Source organism: Myxocyprinus asiaticus, chromosome 1 (genome assembly GCF_019703515.2).
Source record: "Myxocyprinus asiaticus isolate MX2 ecotype Aquarium Trade chromosome 1, UBuf_Myxa_2, whole genome shotgun sequence".
In the NCBI taxonomy this organism is placed as follows: Eukaryota; Metazoa; Chordata; class Actinopteri; order Cypriniformes; family Catostomidae; genus Myxocyprinus; species Myxocyprinus asiaticus.
Window position 1 is genome coordinate 28,592,747 of NC_059344.1, and position 21,278 is coordinate 28,614,024.

Sequence of the window (21,278 nt, forward strand, 5' to 3'; positions counted from 1 at the left end):
ACTCTCTACAGTATCTCTGCTAGTCTGCATGCCAACTCACCATACACAAACAACTCGTTTGTAAAATAAAATCAAAACTCAAAGCATTTGACATTTACAGATGATATCTAAAAGTTACATGAAAAAAAAGAAGAATTATGTATTTTGTGGAGGAGATTAATAACAATCATTTGTTATTTTACAATCATTTGTTATCATTTGTAAATATTCCCTTTAGAAAAACTACAGTTCCACACTGCGTGGTGTGCCCTGCGTTCTCCGAAACGGATCATTGGGACAGCACGACACCCTGACACGGCGGAACTCCCTCGTGCTGCGTCTCCGTTCTGATTTGTCTCAGGCGCGAGAGCAGCAGGAGACACCCTCAGAACGCTTCGTTCACAACTGGTTCTCTCGTCCTGTCGACCTACAGGGCCTGCTGCTCCCCCAACTCCTACCATCTCACCTCTCTCTCTGGAAGCTCTACTTCTTGCGCTGGATCCCTGAGGCACAGATCATGCAGGGTGGCCCCATCACTGCCTTCCACCAGCTCTCTGTGCTTACAGACGAGATTGAGATGCTCCAGAACCAGCTGAGGCAGTATAACAGGGCAGGAGGTACTCCTAACAACCCTCATGTGGATCACAGCAAAATGTACTTTAAGGCAACTTCGACTCCTCACCAGTCCCCTGCTCCTCCAGAGTACCTCAGCTCTTCATTCCCTTTCTCTCCTGTGGGTAATATGTGTCGCCCTGGCATCCTGGGGACTCCTTTTAGCAAGTTCCTCAATGGAGCCAAGATCTGGCTCTCTACGGAGACACTGGCTAATGAGACGATCTGAGGCCAGACTGCTGGGATAGACCTGAGGCCCCTGGACAATGTGGATTGTGAGGTCTTAACCTTCAAGGGCAGTAGGCTGCAGTGTCAAATCACTGTCCAGAGACATATATGAAGATCTGAAGCATATGCCTTAAGCTACTGGGTTTAATTAAAGCGATATTTTGAACATTCTGTTTTAAATCACCCTCATATTGTACCAAACCCGTATGGCTTCCTTTCTTCTTTGGGACACAAAAAGTAGACATCAGGCAGAATGTTAGCCTCTTACCGTACACTTTTATTGCACCTTTTTTCTAAACAATGAAAATGAATGGTGACTGAGACCAACATGCTGCCTAACATCTCCTTTTGTGTTCCACAGAGGAAAGAAAGTAACGTGTTTGGAACAACATGAGGATGAGTAAATAGAAGTTTCATTTTTGGGTGAACTATCCCTTTAAGGTTTCATTTTGATTGTGCAAGTGTGTGGTACTGACTTGGACATGTTTATTTAGTCCGTTGTGGTTGGTTTGTTTTGGCACATGATGCAATCTTAAAGGGATAGTTCACCCAAAAATGAAAATTCTCATTTACTCACCCTCATGCCATCCCAGATGTGTGACTTACACACGTTTTTAGAAGAATATCTCAGCTCTGTTGGTCCTCACAATGCAAGTGAATGGTGACCAAATCTTTGAAGCTCCACAAAAGCACATTAACCCTTAAGACTCCAGTAGTTAAATCCATGTCTTCAGAAGTGATATGATAGGTGTGGGTGATCAATATGGAAGTCCTTTTTTTACTATAAATCTCCACCTTTGACCAGTAGGTTGCGATATACATGAATAATGTGTATCTCCCAAAAAAATAAAAAATAAAAAATAAAAGAAGAATTATGTTGAAGTTAGAGTGGAGATTTATAGTAAAGAAAGGATTTAAATATTGATCTGTTTTTTAAACTACACTAATCATATTGTTCTGAAGACATGGATTTAACCACTGGAGTTGTATGGATTACTTTTATGCTTCTTTTTGGAGCTTTAAAGTTTTGGTCATTATTCACTTGCATTTTGAGAACCAACAGAGCTGGGATATTCTTTTTAAAAAATTGTTTGTGTACCGCAGAAGAAAGAAAGTCATACACATCTGGTATGGCATGAGGGTGAATAAATGATGAGATCATTTTCATTTATGGGTGAACTCCCTTTAAGCTCCAATCGCACATCTTCCTGACTTTGGATTGTTAGGATCTGTTCTACACTGCAGGGGTTGCCGGTATGGACTGTTTTCATTTTGTTAAAATACTGTTGGACCTTTGTGTGGAGCTTGTGGCATTAGGTTGAATGTATGTAGAACTGTAACTTAATTTTATGGTATAAAATGCGCATATATTTTATCTTATTACCCTTACATATTTTAACAATTCTTGAAACCTTCTGGTAAGGTCTAACTGTAGTAAGCTTTATTAAATGAATAATCAAAATTGTGAAAACTTGATGTAGGAAGTGCGACAGGGTTTGCCAGTGTAAACCCCATAAGGATGCAGTAACTGCACATATGGAGGTCTGTTAGGCTGGCTGGATCCCAGTCTGTTAGACCCCTCCCTTACTATAGCACAGTGACAGCTCTTTGATAATGACTGACACCTGCACAACTCAATCAGCTGGTTGATTGGACATATAGCAGTGAAAGGTGAACTAATCATTTCCGTTTCCTGTACAGCGCCTATGCGGTTTTCACCTAACAAACGAACGGAGATTGCGCAATGCGCATGCGCGGCCAACATAAAAAGAACGAATCCTTCTCTGAGACTATCTCGTTCTTCTGAGTTACATAAAAGATTCGTTCGTTCATGAACGACCCATCACTATTACTTATACGATCTTACACCATTATGCTTTATAAACCAACAATGTGTTCTTAAACGCTTTAAGTAAAAAACGATTGGCACATGTAACTTTTGCACATTTACCTTGATTTCGTGTTGTATGCAAACACCTTTATCTAATGTGTACAAGTGTTGTGTGCAAGCCTGTTTACTTTCTGATGTCAAAAGCAGTGAATAATCCGAACAACGCAGTTTTCTTGTGTTGTCAGTTTTTTTTTTGAAAAAGTAGAGTTTTTTTGTAGTTATCAGCGTACTGGTCTGTATGTCTGAATGAGTACATTTATATGCAAACCAATAACCTGATAACAAACAAAACAAAAAATCTGCTTTTAAAAAATATTTTTATGATGACAATGGCGGTAAAAGTGTTTACATGCAAAGTGAGTTTTGGTTAATGGCCAAAGATCTACGTGTCGATTGGTTTTTGCTTGGTTGGGACTGTAGTCTTTTGTATAGAGTTTTAAATGTAATTATATTCTGTTACTTATTTTTATTTTTCCTAAAATTGGTACTTAATTTGTCCCTGAAACCCTTTAACTAGTTTAAAGTAATGCACATTATGTGTGTAGTTTACCACTAATGCTGTCAAGATTATGAAAACTGTTCCAATGGCATGGTTTGATTTGTCGAACAGCACTGATATTTATTGAGTTATATTAAGACGGTGAAACAGGGATGTTGTTCAAATCCTGTGCCTTGCTTTGGGTCTTGAAGTGCAGTGTACCTGTTCTCTATTTTCTCTCTGAGCTCAGGGGGAGTCTTGTTTTGGGGCAATATGCAAAATTTGACTCTTCAGATTTTCATGCAAATAAAGAAAATTGCCAGCTTTGACTGGTGACCTCTATTTTATGTTTCTTCAATTCTGAACAATACATACTGTATGATATGAGTGACTTGGAGTGAAATGAACAGGGATCAGGTAAGAGACAAACTCAACTAGCTGTAATGATAGTAAGGGCAACAGTACTGATCACTATTGCCCTCTTCTGATCAAATAGTGCTATGACTAACTAAACATGAGTATGTTTCATTTTAGTCCAAAATGGTGTAAAAACTCCAAGACACCAATATACAGGGTAAAGAAATCTGTATTTAAACAAAAATGACAAGATTTACGATTAATTCAATTTCCCATAAAAAGAACAACTGTACATACAACATTTGACATTTATTTTAACATTACAACTTTAGCTTGTTCACAGAAATCTCTTTTTGTTTCTTCTTCTTTGCTGTCTGGTTTTTTGATCCCTTGATTTGACTTTTTACTTGGTCTTGAAGTTGGGAGAAAAAGGCCTGAGAAGAACGGAGTGCCTTATCCATTCCATCATTCTGTTGGAAAGTACAGAGTGAAAAATAGTCAGAACATTTGTATCAAACGTTTAACACATCATAAACTTAGTGCCTGGAGTGTAGCAAGACGTCCAGACACATGCAAACACAGCCAAGTGATAATGCATCTTCACTGCAATCATACATATAACCATTTGAATCTCATTATTTTAAAGTACATTAATCTAAAGTCACTAACCGTGAGGATTTTTGCTTTTCCTCCTTTTGTAAGTTTCTTGAGGGTCTGTTCAACTTCAGCTTTGCTCTTTTTCTTGATTTTTCCTGCCGTCGCCTCTTTGAGTTTCTGTCTCTTCTCCCGCTCCTTAATCTTCAGATGCTTCAGTTTCTTCTTCTTCCGTCTCTCTCGTTTCTTATCTGTTGTCGTTTTCTCTGTGTCTCCAAGTATATCTCCAGCCTTATTCTTCTCCTGAGATAAGGAAATGAAATGCATCAACACGAACCATGACGATTCTGAGATCTACCATTTATGTAAATGTTGCACTCAAATTCTACAAAGTAAATGCTGTCTTGAACACTTCACAGTGAAGTTCTCAGATCATAGTTGGCTGATAAATAGCTGTAAACTGGAAATAATTTAATAAGAGCAGGCTGCACAAACCTTTATTTCCTCTGGAGCCAGCAGTGTGGCGTCACTGGCATTGACTGGAGCCACTTCCTCCATAGTGATCGAAGGCAAGTTGGAGACCACTTTCACCTCAGGAATATGCTAAACAGAGGAAGTCAAATACTTTTTTTATAACTTATTTGATCTTTGTCCTTTTTTTTTTTTTTTTTTTTTCCAAAGAGATGTATTTTATTGGTCTGGACAGGAATGTAGTTTAGACATATGAAGTTATATAACACAACTCTATAAAATTAATAGATTCATTATATGGACTTTATATAAAAGATATTTTCAAAAGTTGTAATCTGTAATACAGCAGTGAGTTTCAAAGTGAAGATACATCAAAACAGAAAGTGGCCTCTTCACTTCTGCTGTTTCACATGTTATTTGTATCATTTCTATAGACTATCTGCAGACACTAATTGGTCTCTTTTGTTATACAGAAAATAGCATTCCAGAGATTCTGCTAAACATCTCCTTGTCCTTTAAAGGAATAGTTCACCCAAAATGAAAATGATTATTTACTCACCCACATACTGTTAATTTTCAAAAGGAGAATTTTCTTTTCCATACAATGACAAAAAACAAGAATACTATAAAAGCATTCCACACGACTTGTGCAATATATTCCAAGTCTTCTGAAGCCATACAAACATTTTTGTTTTTTGTGAAGAAAACACCAAAATGTAAGTGTTGATTCACTGATAACCTTTCTCTCCAGTGAGCTGTAAACTTGAAAACGGCTCTGACTGGAACAGTCTAATTTGTGAATGAGTTGTTCAGTACGTACATTTTCAATACAGCCGTGTGGCTTCACTCATGTTAATAAGCGATGAGCTACCAAAACAAAATGCTGTTTTAGCACTTGTTCTACATATCAATGTAAATGCTTGTAAAAAACACAAATCATGTATATAAACAATACATTTTGAAGGCCTAACAATAATATACAGTATATATATACAGTGTATACACTAGGGGTGGTAAAAATATTGTTTTTCCAATGCATCGCGATCGTCATTTGAACAATCTCGATATCGATTCTTAAATCCCGAGATCGATCTTTCACTCAATGCGCAACCCTCCACTACAATGAGAGGAAATCACTTGCATTTGCAACCAAATTTCATACTTTGTGACTAAAGTGAACATATTTGGCAACTGGCAGGTAAAAGTTTACATTTTACTCGACAGTAATTGTGAAGTTTAATCGTGAAGTGTCCAGCAGTGAGATCCTTTCTCAGCGTGTTGAGAGTAAAAGTTGTTCCATAAATGTGTGTCCAAGACGAGATCCACGCAACCCATTTGTCATTGAATAAGTTTTTTTTAAAATACCCTTTCTGTTCTTTACAATCAGTTGTTAATCAGAAACAACTACTAAAAAACATTTAATTCGAGGTAAAGCCATTAGAGTCTTCTCTAGTTAACATGCGCTCATTTATAGGCCTTGTTTTCAGAAATGCTGTTTTTTGTTAAAGAGACAGCACTGGTTTTAGCATGTGTTCAGCAAATCAATATAAATACTTGTAAATAGTACAAATTAAGCAATTTAACAATAAATATGTAACAAAAATAATAAATGAAATATCTAAATATCTTATTTATTGATTTAATATATTTGTTCATTTTTAAAAAGCCAAAATGATGGAACACGTGACGCCATGCGAGAAGCAGACGTGTGAATCACGAGCTTTGCACACTTTGCTAGTTTTTTTTATTATTTTCATGTTATAATTCGGTGAGATTCGAAACATCCAATTACATATTTGCTCTTTGAGGTAAACATGGCAAAGAAGTCAAAATCCTCAGACTCTGGAGACATTAAAAGACACTTACATGCTCAAGCTGAGGCCTCTGACGGGACTGCGAGTCGGGGACTTGATTTGGACGGCACGTTGGGAGATAATCCAGCGTCAACTGTCCAACATCTTGGTGATGCAGACAAAGGTTGTTGCTGACTTGGAAGATCTCGCTGTAATACGTCGATCGATTACGGCAATGGAAACAAAATTCTCTGAGTTGGTCACAAGAGTCGCAAATGTTGAAAAACGAATCGATTATTTGGAGTCAATGGAAAGGGAATTATCCGCTAATCCGCCCGCGTCCAAAACAGACTTGGAAAACATTTTAGAAAAACTGGAATATCTTGAAAATATGAACCGAAGGAATAACATACGAATTGTTGGAATTCCTGAGCATGAAGAGGGCAGAGAAATGTGAATTGTGAAATTCCTGGACGAGCTCTTCCCGAGCCTGCTCAACATAACAGGCCATAAACTGGAAATCGAGCGAGCTCACAGAGTCCCGGCTCACAGATCTTCTGAGGGAGACAGGCCCCGATCAATCCTGGCCAAATTTCTTAGATCATCCAATAAAGATCTTGTGTTGCGCCAGGCGAGGAGCAAAGGGAAGCTTTCTTGGAAGAATCACAATATTTTCTTGTTCCCGGACTTTGCAAATTCGACAAGAGAGAAACGCGATCGGTTCAATGAATGTAAGAAACTTTTACATCAACGGAAGATCGCTTTTGCATTGATGTTCCCGGCCAAACTGAGAATAGAAACGAAGAATGGTCGAAAAGTATTTACATGTCCAAACCAGGCACTCTCATTCAGAAATACATTGGAGTGAGTAAGCCATTTGATGTTTCTTATATTAGTGGACTGACTCGCTGTTCAGTGATTCGATTTTCTGAGGAAGCTGGGCGCCATTTTTCGTTTCTTTTTGCATTGACTCCACCTAGCGGCTGGAGTTTGTTTTGTAGAATGACACTTCCTTCAAGAAACATTTGCATTGACATAAGATCATTTTTTACACTTAAGTTCCAGGCCAGATTGAGAGTGGACACTATGGATGACCGCAAAATATCTACATGCTCACAAAAAGGACGCCTTTTATAAAGTCCACAGACTGAGTAAGTCATGGTGTATTTTTTTTTATTTTACGCGGCATCCGAGTGAATTTGACTCGCTCAATACACACTTGACCATTCGAGGAACCGCGATGCCTGTTTTGTTTCTTTTCGTGCTGGCTCCACCTAGCAGCTGGAGCTTGTTTTGTGGAATTACACTACTTCGGGACAGTTGTGGATGGATCTGTTCGTTGTTTGTGCTTATGCTCCTGTTGGCTGGAGTTTGTTTTTGTGGAGTATTTTTAAGGGACATTAGAATGATTAAAACAAAGTTGTCGCAGGGGCTCTCGTAGGCGTACATGGACTCTTTGAATTTAGAGGGATTGACGCCGGTTGGCGCTTTCGTGCGCGGGGTTAATGCGCACGTTTTTCTTTTTTCTGTTTGTTTTGTTCGGGGGAAGTTTGGGGTTTTATTGTTGCACTAATGGGGAATGTGGTCTGTATAATCTTGTTTTTGACACACAATTTATTTATTTTTTTATATCAAAATGTCAAATGTTAATATGAGTGGATTGTCTCTCTCCACATGGAATGTGAATGGGTTGGGGCACCCCATAAAAAGAAGGAAGGTTATTTCTTTTCTTAAACGTAAGAAATATGATATTTTGTTTCTTCAAGAAACGCACCTTTTCTCAAGCTGAAAAATTTGGGAAGATATGGGGTGGACATGTTTTCTTTAGTGTTGGCTCAAGTAAGAGCAGGGGAGTCATTACATTAATAAGTAAACATCTACAATTCAAATTTCTCAAACAGATTAAAGATCAATTAGGAAGAGTCATTATTGTTTTAGCTGAAATTCAGGGGCAGAGGTTGATTTTGGCTAATATTTACGCACCTAACGCTGATGATCAGGGCTTTTTTATAGATCTTGAAGGGATGTTGCAAGCCGCTGGCACCCCTCATGATATAATATTGGGAGGAAACTTTAATCTATTGATGGATTCAGTCCTTGATCATAGTGAAGCAAAAGTGTGTAAGTCCTAGAGCAACACTGATGCTCCAAAGGATGTGTAAAAATCTTGGTCTTACAGATATTTGGAGAATTTTGAACCCATCTGGGAGGGACTATACATATTTTTCCATCAGTCCATAAGATTTATTCTATTTATTTTTATATCTAAATCTCTCATTTCATCTGTTGTTGATTGCTCAATTGGAAACATTTTAGTCTCAGATCACACCCTGATGAGTTTAGTGGTGTTGCCTCATACGGAGAAAAAAAAATCATATATTTGGCGCTTTAATGTATCCCTTTTGCAAAATCCTGAATTCCAACAAAGGTTAAAGGCTGAAATCAATGTCTATATGGAGACCAACTGGTCATCAGTATCTGAACCTACTAGATCTATGCCTTGCCTCCACAGAATTATTAATTCCTTTTCCAAGTTCTCAGGCTACAAGGTCAATTGGTCTAAATCCGAAGCTTTGGCTCTGACAGCGTACTGTCCAGTGACAGGCTTTCAGCCAGGCGCCTTCCAGTGGCCCAAACAGGGCATTAAGTATTTGGGTATTTTATTCCCCGCAAATTTGTCTGATTTAGTTCAAGTTAATTTTGACCATTTAATAAAAAGGTTTTCGAGCGATGTGGACAGGTGGGCTTCATTACATTTATCGATGATTGGGAAGGTTAATGTTATTAAAATGAATTGTATTCCAAAATTCAACTACCTGTTACAATCTCTCCCTGTAGATGTCCCCCTCTCTTATTTCAAGCAATTTGATAGCATAGCGAAGTCCTTCATTTGGAATGATAAACGTCCCAGACTACATTTCAATAAATTACATAGGCCAATTGACAAAGTTGGGCTAGGCCTACCCAAGATTTTGTTTTATTATTATGCATTCGGTCTCAGACATTTGGCCCATTGGTTGCTTCCACCTGAGAGAGCCCCTCCCTGGTTTTGTATTGAACAGGAAGTCCTTGCCCCCATTTCGCCACTGCAAAGTCTTTCTATCAAACTAACCGGAGAAATTAAGTCGCACCCCGTTATTTCACATTTACACGTGATTTGGACAAGAGTGGCCAAAGTGTTTAATTCGAACATTTATTTAAATGTTGCCTCAAGCATATGGCTGAACCCCAAATTATGTATCAACAAGTCCCATTTCTGTTGGTCAGAGTGGATTGTGATGGGGTTACTACACTCGGCGACCTGTATGAGAGTGAAATGTTGAGATCTTTTGAGAATTTGGGTCATCATTTTGGAATTCCCAGATCTCAGTTTTTTTTTTAGGTATTTACAGCTGCACCACCTGCTCTGTAATATTTTTGGGAGTAGCTCACACCCCCCTACTCTGGGAGAAGTGATTACTGCTTTTGGAAAAGGTCATGAGGCATCAGTGTATTACTCCCTGTTAATTTAGAGTCTGGGGCGGAGCTTCAACTTCTCTGAATAGATTATGGGAGAAATATTTAAACTTGGTAATGGAGGAGGGAGTGTGGGCTAGGATTCTAAAAAATGTCAAGTCTGTATCTAGAGATGCAAGGGTTCACCTTAGTTCAAGATTTTACATAGATTCTATTGGACTCCTCTAGACTGTATAGGCTTAGTCTTAAAGACACACCTACCTGCTGGCAATGCCAATTGGAGGATGGCAATATAACCCATGTTTTTTGGGGGGTGCATTAAGATCCAAGGATTTTGGTTGAGAATTCAGAATTTTGTATGTGATGTCTTAGGCACTCAGGTTTCGTTTTGCCCCAGACTCTGTATTTTGGGAGATGGGGCAGAAATCAATGTGGATAATAAACATGTGGAGGATTGGGTCTTAACCTGTGTTATGGTCGCCAGGCAGGTGATTTTGAGGGGTTGGAAGTCGGTTGGAGCACCCCCGTTTCAGGAATGGTGCTCGGAGATGGGGAGAGTGGCAGCCTTAGAGGAGAGGTCTTATAGAAGACTAGGGAATCCGGATTTGTTAGTAAGAAAATGGGGTGGATATTTAGCATTCTTGGAGGGTTCTCGGGTGGAATAGTGGAGAGAGAGGGGTAATTGTCAGTGTGTGTGATTTTTATATTTGTATATATATGCATTTTTTTTTAATAATTTTATTTTTCTATTTTTTCCTCTTTTAGTTGTTCAGTTTTTGTGTTTGTATTATTTTATATGTGTTCATCTAAGACCACAGGGATGTTTGTTGAGGTTTGGGGTGGGGTTGGGGAGGAGGAGGGGTGGTAGTGGGTGTTAAAAGTTGATTTTGTGTATTTATAATTATGTTTGTTTTGTTTTTCTGTGTTTTAATAAATAAAAATGTTAATAAATTTTTTTTTTAAAAAGCCAAAATGATGGAAAAATAATAAAATATAATTAGTAAAATTAATGTTTTCCTAATGAACCTAGTTAAAAGGTCCCCTGTATAATTAACAGCATTAGCTGGGAGATCATTTCTTTTATATGTAAGCAAAAGGGACATTATAACTGAAATAAAGCCATATGAATCGATATTGAATCAAATCAAAATCGGAATCGAACTTAATCAGGAAATCTGTATCAATACTCAGCCCTAATACACACACACCGTTTATACCAAGTTAAAGGGTCCCCTGTATAATTAACAGCATTAGTCTGCTCTAAATGCGGGTTTTGTTACTTAAATGGCCTGGTTTTGTTTTTGTTGTTGATGAATAAACATAAAAACCGACAACTTCCTCTTTTCAATTTGTACATCAGGGATATTACAATATTAGTGAAAATGTGAAACGTTATTTAGCCTTTGGTACACATCTTTGGTTTAGTGTTGATGAAGGGGTATTTGAGCCTTACTGATGGTGCTGTGGGAGTATTTACAGCAAAAAAGTTTAAGAAACACTGAACTAGATCAACCGGTTCATTTAAAAAGAACCGGCTCAAAAGTACGATTCTATCGTGGATCAGACATCACTATTGAGAGCTACAGCAGAGGGGAAGATTATCAGTGAATAATGTCTAGAAATATTTCATAGCTTCAGAAGACTTGGGATGCACAATGCACAAATCATTTGGACTTTGTTTATGGTGCCTTTGTAGAGCTTTTTTTGTCCTTTTCAGAGCTTGATAGATGTGATGGTCACTATGAACTGCTTTTTTCTTGAAAATAGCTGTATGAAGATTCTTAAAATCCTCCTTTTGTTTTCCATGAAAACAATAATAGCTTATGGGGTTTGTAACAACAGAAGAGTGAATTTTCATTATTGGGTAAACAATTCCTTTCAGTCATGTGTAGGCATATACTATGGCAAAACTGTCTGGAGCCAATTTTACTCACTGGTTTCGGTGTAAAGTGGAAGTTTGATAGTGCATCCAGCTTGAGGAAGAGTGTGTCCATGATTTTCTGGATTTCTACATGTGCTGGATTCTCTTCCTCTTCCTTCTTGTCCTGAAGCCCACAAAAAAATAAAACACAAATAAATAAAACAGTCTCAGACATTATTCGAGATATGCTCTGTTTTATACTAACATACAAGTGTGATGAGACACAGCAGCTGATAGGGCTCACCTGTATCTGTTTGACATACTCCTGCTCATAAACCTCTGCCAGACTCAGTTTGCTCTTCTCGTGGTCCAGAGTGAGTCTCTTCTTATACTCAAACACCTCCTCTTTGGGCTTTTCTTTCCTTACCACATCATCCCACACCTTGGACACAACAGGTCAAACATGAACCATTAATAAGCATAAGCCTTTATTACACAAGCTGAAGTGATAGGTCTCTCCGCCACTGTATGCTGTTAGTAGCATATAAAGTGTCTATGACTATGATTAGAACATGGACATTGAAGTTTAAACAAACCTGATCTTTGATTCTCTGTTTAATTATCTCCTCAAGCTGTAATGTAGTTTCCTCTGTGATTGCAGGTGCTGTTAAGGAGAGAAACAATGTTAAGCAAACACTAGAAACAGAATTGAGAATTGTTTTGTTAGAATGATCAGCATGAAACTCGTACCCATCCTGGAGGCCTGGTCAAACGCCACATCTTCCTCCAGCATGCTGTTCTCTGGCCGAGTCTGAGCAGTCACCTCTCCACTCAGCTGCCACGGCTTCTCTGACAATGCAGCTTTCTCCAGTTCATCAATCTTCTGTCCCATCTATAAACATTTATGTCAGTTACATAGTGCACAGCTGGAGGGTTACGGGAAAACCAGGGCTGCAACTAATGATTATTTTAATAATATATTAATTTAACGATTATTAGAACAATTATTCAGTGATTATTGCAATGATTAATCATTAACTCTTAACCGATTATTCAGCATGTGCGCCGACATAAAAGGTTGTATTAAACGTGCTTGCTAACAATAAAGAGGATTCACTGAATTAAAGGGGGAAAAAATATTTAAGTTTAATTCAGTAAAGAAATTCACTGCATAAAATTCAATTGTTATCAAGTGTTTTTGTCTTGTTTTCCATTTAAAATTGTCAAAAAATCCTTAAAACCAGATACATTTACTTGAGAAGCAACATATAAGATATTTAGACTGTCTCTTAAATATAAGTGTATTTTTTCACTTGGTTATACTTCTGCGAGTGCAGTAAAGACAAAATATATTCAAGATCTATTCTCTAAAAGCAAGTCTAAATATCTTATATGCTGTTTCTCAGGGGAATGCATCTTTTTTTTAAAGGATTTTAAAATATTTGTATTTTTAATATTATATTCAACATTCTCAGATAAAAAAATGTCTTCTGCAGTATAGCTGCTAAAGTAAATGTATGATGTTTTAGATATTTATATTGGAAAACAAGACAAAACAAAAACTTGGGACATTAGCGCAACTCATAGAAGAGGCGCTGACCGCACAGAGAAATGCCAGTTTCGGAGTTTGTGGTTATTTACATGATCCGCTTCCATATTATTTGAACTTTAATAAAGCTGTAACGCATTAAATATAACTGCATTACTGATGTAACGCTGGGGTGTTTCCTTTAAAGACGCTCAAGTTTTGCTTCAGTGGAGCGGCAGCTCCAGCTCCAATTATTCCACAACGAGAATGCTTCTGTATTTACTTATTTTGTATTTTTGCATTATAATTCCCTCGTACTTTGTGATCTACATCACCTGAAGCTGTTTGGAACTGCGGTGCTGCTCTTGTGCACAATCATTAGAGTTTAATGTGATCTCATGTTATGTTAAATGACATCAAATGATTACACAACAATGTCGATGTTGTCAACTAATCCTTTTAGCCCTATGAAAAACTAACAAATAGATTCATTTTCAATAAGGACTTCATATTTAGTAGGAAGACACACCTTTTCCTGTCGCTTTTCAAATGCTGACTTGGACTCAGGTTTATGCACATTTTTAGCTTTTCCACCCAGAATATCTTCCACGTCCTCCCCTTCACTATCATCAGGGAGGTCAAAGGTCACTTTCCGTAAAGCATTTCTGGCTTTCTGGCTTTCAGCATCACCCATGACACCCCTAATTTGAGAGGGGAAAAGGTTTACACATCTAAAAGAAAATTCTGTTATTGTGTGTACAGTTAGCACACTCAAATGGAAGATGACATGCATCCTCTTGTCTTACTCATCCATATCAAAATCTTCCTCGTTCATATCCTCATCATCCTCCTCCTCTTCTAGCTCATCATCATCTTCTACTGCTCTTTCAAAATCATCATTAGATTCCGGTTCAGTGTCTGCATCAGGATCTGTCTGTTCAGGCTCTCCATCCACAGGAGAATAGAAATCTTTGTATTTCATATCTCTGGAGCTTTTCATCTGTAAAATACAAGACCATTAAGAGTCTGTGAAAACAATAAAGAGGTAATGTAGCAATGACTTTGTTAAAGGGATAGTTCACCCAAAAATGAATATTCTCTCATCATTTACTCACCCTCATGCCATCCCAGATGTGTATGACTTTCTTACTTCAGCTGAACACAAATAAAGATATTTGGAAGAATATTTCAGCTCTGTTGGTACATTCAATGCAATCCAAAACTTTAAAGCTCAAAAAAGCATATAAAGGCAGCATAAACGTAATCCAAACGACTCAAGTGTTTTAATCCATGTCTTCAGAAGCGATCTGATCAGTTTTGGGTGAGAACAGACCAAATTTTAACTCCTTTTTACTGTACACCTTGCCATTTCAGTCTCCTGGCACAATCATGATTTCAATCTTCTAGTGCTCGACGCATGCGCAGAGTGCTAGACAGCACTTGAAATCATGATTGCGAAGGAGACTGCTGTCAAGATTTATAGTGAAAAAGGAGATACATTTTGGTCTATTTTCACCCAAAACCGAGTGGATCACTTCAGAAGACATGGATTCAACCACTACAGTTTTATGGATTATTTTCAAGCTGCCTTTATATGCTTTTTGAGCTTCAAAGTTTTGGACTCTGTTGACTTGCATTGAATGAACCTACAGAGCTGAAATATTCTTCTAAAAATCTTCATTAGTGTTCTGCAGAAGAAAGAAAGTCATACACATCTGGGATGGCATGAGAGTGAGTAAATGACTGAAATGATGAATTTTGAGTGATGAGTTTTGGGTGAACTATTCATTAAAGATTGCCTTATCAATTCTGTCTTTCGCTTATCTCACAAAGGTCATGCAAACTACTTAAAATTTCATAGGAGTCTATTTAACAGCAAAAACAATGAGTAAGTAGCAAACGAAATAACTCAATAGAAATACTGTGATTAAAACTAAATGGTCCAAAACACTTTACATACACCTGTGTGTTACCTGTTTCTGTTTTTTCAATGCCACTGGTTTATCAAAGCTTAGTTCCTCTTCATCATCTGTTGGTAAATCCTGAAAGTAGTCTATTTCCTCCCCTACACTCTCCTTTCCCTCTCTTTTATCCATGTCATCCAGAAAAGCCTCCATTTCTGAAAGCTTAAAAAATCTGTCATCCACTTCTGATACAGTCACATTAGATTTTGATAATTTGGCAGTTGACTGTCTCTGTTTGGTTTGTTTCTCAAATTTATCTACATCAAAGTCCAAATCGGAGTCTTCGCCAGAGAAGTCCTCTTCCTCATTGTCACCAGATGGTTTAGGTCTTTGTTCCAATTCCTCCTCTTCACCATCTTCCTCTTCCTCCTCGCTCTCCTCAGCCAAATCATCATTATCCCCCTCATCGGCGGCATCCTCTTCCTCTGTGTCTTCAAGAAAACTTATAGAGTCATCTGTGACAGCCTGCCCAACTGCATCCTTAAACTGCGTCAGTAATGCACTATTCTGAAGCTCCAGCTCTTGCCAGATTTGCTCCTCATCAAAGTTCTCCACGACCAGCTGCTCAAGTGGGCTTCCTTTACAGCCTGCAGGCTCATGAGCCTTGTGCAGATCATAAAGTGTCTTGGTGAGTGATGTGAAGTCTGCTGCCAAAGCATCCTGTACACTGACAGAGGGAAAAGGATGTGATGTTACAGATCTGTGATATTAATTACAAATAAATCTCATGAGATTCCTCCAGCCTGTAAATTACATTTCAATCTAGCATGTTGTGGTTAAAATAACGCAGTACCTTTCACTATTTAAGACAGAACTATCAAAATAATAAAGATGTATTATTTTTTCAAACCCCAAAGTGTGTGTGTGTGTGTGTGTGTGGGGGGGGGGGGGGGGGGGGTTAATTGATCTTATTGAACATTTATATAGAAATAAAAATCCACAGTTTTAGCACGTGGACTTTTCGGACAGTACTTTATCCACCATAGGCACATTTTCCAACTTATATCAATATTAAATTAGCGATCTGGAACGATTTCACCGGGACGCCATCTGACCAGCATAAATACGGGACAAATCGCGTCCTGTACTGATTCGATACGGGGCGCATAATTTAATCTTTAAATACGGGACGGGTGGCAACCCTATGTGTGACTGTGGTAAGCTATCCAGCTAACTGAAAGTTAGACTGCAAATATTTCCAACTTATTTTAAGAAAAGTCATCCGTGATAACAAAATGGTTAAATCAAATAGTGTGCATCTAACCTGAGAAATAACTCTGGGTGGGCTGTGTTGGTGTTTATTAGTTTTAGACAGCTCTCCAGCTTGCTTCTGCAATCCCCGTTGGCCATCGCTGCAGACACATGCGATCCTGCGTGCGTTTCGTAAATACAACCGTCGAAAACATGGAACATTGTGTTGCATTCCACATCGACCGTTCCGTATAACGTCAAAATATGTATTTATACCTGTTTATATATATGAATTTGTATAACATATATATTATTTAAAATTATTATCCTTAAATGTTATGATCGTACACTTCATAAGCTATGAACAATGCAAAAACATTTGCTTTTACCGAGTTTATTACATTTTTGTTTAAATAAAGTTTTTTTCCCTTCTCTCCAGTGTTTGCAAAGATGGCTGCTTCCATACTGAAGGTTGCAGGTAAATAGTAGTTTTCGAGTAAGATTTCTTACATCTTTCCTTTATATTTACGCAACATTTATTATGTTATTTTAATGCAATTCTTCCCGTTTCAGACCTCTAATTCTCTGATTCTGTGATTCTAAATCTTTGCAGCGGTGGATTAAAACATAACCTAAACCTACCATAAACAACAGAATTTTCACAGGGGAGACCGGGGCTAGTTGTCACACGGGCTATATCTAAAGATAAAAAGTGTAATTACACAAATATGTGTTTTGTCTAGCTGAGAAGTTGTGTACGTTGGTTCAAAATGTTTTTTCAATTTCTACATTGAAAAAAAAAAAAAATAATAATAATAATTGGAGTGGGGTTTATTTAAAAAACCTAGGAAACAATTTCCAAGCAGGAATTGCTAGTAAATTTAACAGACCATATTTTTAAGTAAAGGCTACTCACTTTAGAAATTCTCAAGTAAATTTACTCAAAAACTGTAACTGAATTAAGCTATGCTTTTAAAAGTGTATAAGCATTTCAGTGTTTTTTTAATGTACCTAGTCCTGTACCACATGACACAGGAAAGCTTAATGCATTCTGTGTAGTCTTTTAGACTATCAGTTGCATTACTGGCTATAGAAAAAAGATTTGGAGCTGAGCCAGGGCTCCAGACTAAAAAAATGTCTAAGGAGCCATTGGCTCCTAAACTGAAACATTAAGGAGCCAAATGGCTGTTTTTAGTCGCCAAATCACAGAATTGCTTGATTTAGATTGCTGTTCAGAAACAAAATAGAAAGCTGAAGAAAAGGAAGACAGCTGATAACCTGTTAATCAGAGGTTTAATAAACAGTATACAGTACATAGTTGAGAAGATGAGTTTGCATTGCCTTTCATCTCATAAATGTTCACACCCCTTTCATAATTTATATAAATATAAGAGATAAAATATTTTTTATTTAATACTGCTCTTAACAATCTACATTACAAATAATTACATATAGTATATATATAGTATTCTTGAGCATCAATGAATGTTTGCACCTTGTGTACTAGTTGTGTACAAGTCCCTCAATTGTCCCAAGTGTCAAAAGCTTGATTTCACACACACACACACACACACACACACACACACACACACACACACACACACACACACACACATACATACACACACATATATGTATGTATGTGTGTATATATATATATATATATATATATATATATATATATATATCAGTATATAAATTGTTTTACAACATTGCCTTAGTCTTTTACTGTTACCGGATGGCCCAGACACAGAGACTGCAAGAGTGCAAATTGAATGAAATCCCAGATACAGTTTATTGTGCTGCTCCAATCCTAATCAATAATTACCAAGAGAAAAAAAGTGGTACACAATACAGGACTTTTAATTGTAAAGAAGCCTGAAATACGCATGGGACTCTTATTTTGAAATGTCTGCGCTCCCAGTTGTGAGCTCACTGATGGCTGATTCGCTGAGAAAGTGAATCTGATTCAAACGGCTAACCTGAGCTCCTGAGTTCAAACCCTCAGTTCTTTTTGGGTGATTCATGAAAAAGATCCGGTTCAAAAGAGTAATTTGTTTACGACTCTCTCGCGCTGGGTTTGTTGTTGTTGTGTGCAGTGCAGCGAGCTCGTCAGAAACAGAACGGGTGAAAAGCGGCACGAGACACACTGGTGGTGCGCATTCTAAAAATATATTCAATAACTCACAAGATGAAATCTGATGAAATCGCATATGAGCGCACACAACCCGACTGTCGCCAATGGCAACTTGATTTTAAATTATAGTTGCAATAAATTATTTTTGGTCGTATTTGCCACTATTTTAGTCACAGTCTGGAGCCCTGTGAGCAAAAGTTCAGTTTGTTTTCAACATTGAAGTGTATTTTTTTTTTCCTGGGCAATATCTGTGAAATTGTTTTTTTTTTTTTTTTTTTTGGCCAAGACTAGATTATGTGGCTATGCAGAAATGAACTTTTAAAAATAAACCTACTCTGAGAAATGTTGACTGGAGTAAAAAGTGTGACAGCTAGCCCTCATCACACCTAATAATTATTCTATACATAATGTCTCTATTTTACTTGATAATTTTTGCTGTTACAGGTCTCTTGAGGTGTGCGTGGCACACTTTACCCACAGTGAGGGCATTGTCTCTGTCTGTGCCTGTCAGTCAAGGTGTCCCTCAGTCATTGTGGAAGTTAGGCAGATTGAATCATGTGGCTATCGCTGTACCAGACCTAGAGAAAGCCACAGCACTGTACCGCGATGTGCTGGGTGCTCAGGTGAGCGCTACTGTGCCTCTCCCAGAGCATGGTGTGTACACTGTGTTTGTAGAACTGGGCAACACCAAGCTGGAGCTCCTGCACCCCCTGGGAGAGAAAAGCCCTATTGCAGGATTCCTGCAAAAGAACAAAGCTGGAGGGATGCATCATATCTGTATTGAGGTAAAGATTGCATAATCAGTTTTGTCTTTGGCTTATCTCACAAAGGTCATATAAAACTACTTAAAATCTCATAGGAGTAATTTATCACAAAAGTCACATACTTTATTACATTAATTATTTAGGTAATTAGATTTAAATGAATAAACCCATTACATTCTTGCTTTAAGTAGATTGTTTAACAGAAGGGTCAGTTGTCATGGATATTTTTATATTGTGGGTTATTTATTTTACCTTATACCGTGTCCCTGATGGGAGTGTTGCAAATTGAGAGTGAAGTGGATGTGCAATATCGGCTGTAATATTCCTTCACCTTCTGACTACAGCATTTTCATAAAAGCTGCTGAGCTGAAACTGCTGTTTTCCAATTCCCTTGTCCATCCATTTCACAGTCCTGGATTTGTATTTATTTATTTTTTTTTTACTCCTCAGTCTCTTGTTTCCATAACAGACTGTAATGTTATTTGGATGCTCTAAACCATCTTATTAGTTGATTCTTGCATCCACAAAATGCCCATATAATAATCATATTTATTTAATTGGATATATATATATATATATATATAGAGAGAGAGAGAGAGAGAGAGAGAGAGAGAGAGGCTACATTGTTTTGTGCTAATGTTAATTTCTGCTGTGCACAATTACTCAGACAGACTGAATTATTCAGAAACAAAAATTTCCTTAGATGACCCATAAATCAGCTATTTTATGTAAGTTACTGCAGGTGTCTTAAGACCTTTTCAAACTTGGATATGGTTTGTCTACCAGTCATCGAAAAATATAAACTGATATAAATAAAAGTTTTACTTTAGGTGTGTGTGTGTGTGTGTCAGTATTCATCATTTTATTTCTATTGCCTGTTTGATCACAGGTTGATGATATCAATGCAGCAATAGTTGATTTGAAGGCAAAGAAAATCAGACTGCTCTCACCAGAGCCACGAATAGGAGCACATGGCAAACCTGTGATGTTCCTCCACCCTAAAGACTGTGATGGAGTTCTTGTGGAGATAGAACAAGCATAGAGATTACACATGTCTCCAAGTGATAACATTATGTAGTTTAAAACATCTGATCATGTTATGCAGGTTTGACACAAGCTGAAGGTATGCAAGTGATGATTGAAAGTAAAATGGGATGTTTCCACTTTCAGACATTGTTACTCTCTTGTTGTGTTTGATCATTATAAAATTTGGCCTTAATATTTCATTGATGATTTTCCTTTCTGAATTGAATAAATATTTAGTTTGAGTTAGTTGATCATTTTTCTGCACCATTTACAAAAACCACTGTTAATCCTCTGCCCATAAGGTTTTCTATTAAACACGTAGGCAAATACTGTGTATTTTTATTAATAATGATGAGTCATGAAATATTAGAATTTAAGATATTAATAGTATTGTAAAGTGTTTGTAGTTATGCGGTTGTATAATTATGTTACTAGTTATTTTCTGTTGTTGAAGTGAAAGCAGAAACAAGCATGCAAATCTGTTGTTGTTTTTTTTTTAAAATGCTACAATACAATGGAAAGTGGTTCAAATGAAAGTACTATATGTTCATGAATCATGAATGTGAATTGAAATTGTCACAATCCTCTCAAAAGAGCTGACAACCATATAATCGGGATACCACTTGATACCATACCCATTTCTTCACTGTAGTCAACCCTCTGCCAAATATAAAGTTGTTTTGCTATTACACCCTAATTCTGCTTCTTTTGGATACAACAGGAGGAGGGAGATTAGGAACTGATGTTTGTGTGCTGGCGGTTTTCTCGTTGTGTGGTCTCTAATGTCCTGTTTAAAGTTTTCTGTTGTTAAAATAAAAAATATTTTTTGGCTGTTTTTTTTTTTTTTTTTTTTACATTTCAGGGTTTTTTTTGCAAAACAATAGAAAAGGAACAATAATGTGTCCAATGAAATTCTCAGCCTGCCACAGACATTTTTGAATATCTTCA

General features: G+C 37.3%; 3 protein-coding genes across 4 annotated transcripts in view; 2 read left to right on the forward strand and 1 right to left on the reverse strand.

The window, feature by feature from the left end:
- Positions 1-3,528, forward strand: part of LOC127438679 (myotubularin-related protein 10-like) — a 44,735-nt gene extending 41,207 nt beyond the window's left edge. For both annotated transcript variants that reach the window (XM_051694467.1, XM_051694553.1), the window contains exon 16: positions 218-3,528. In XM_051694467.1, coding sequence (XP_051550427.1) covers positions 218-820 — 603 coding nt within the window. In that variant the 3' untranslated portion in view covers positions 821-3,528. The remainder of the gene's footprint in view (positions 1-217) is intronic.
- Positions 3,529-3,679: 151 nt separating this feature from the next.
- On the reverse strand, positions 3,680-16,605 carry LOC127438774 (U3 small nucleolar ribonucleoprotein protein MPP10-like). The gene is made up of 11 exons (XM_051694660.1): positions 16,477-16,605; positions 15,222-15,879; positions 14,055-14,248; positions 13,778-13,949; positions 12,471-12,612; positions 12,317-12,384; positions 12,025-12,162; positions 11,794-11,904; positions 4,635-4,742; positions 4,215-4,442; positions 3,680-4,015 (listed from the first exon to the last, which is right to left on the reverse strand). Exons 1-11 carry the CDS (start codon positions 16,560-16,562, stop codon positions 3,866-3,868), a joined length of 2,055 nt encoding a protein of 684 aa, XP_051550620.1. The 5' UTR covers positions 16,563-16,605; the 3' UTR covers positions 3,680-3,865.
- A 237-nt stretch (positions 16,606-16,842) lies between these two features.
- LOC127438841 (methylmalonyl-CoA epimerase, mitochondrial-like) lies at positions 16,843-21,165 on the forward strand. The gene is made up of 3 exons (XM_051694785.1): positions 16,843-16,881; positions 18,985-19,325; positions 20,194-21,165. The coding sequence occupies exons 1-3, from the start codon at positions 16,854-16,856 to the stop codon at positions 20,344-20,346; spliced, it is 522 nt and encodes a 173-aa protein (XP_051550745.1). The 5' UTR covers positions 16,843-16,853; the 3' UTR covers positions 20,347-21,165.
- Positions 21,166-21,278: the final 113 nt, after the last annotated feature.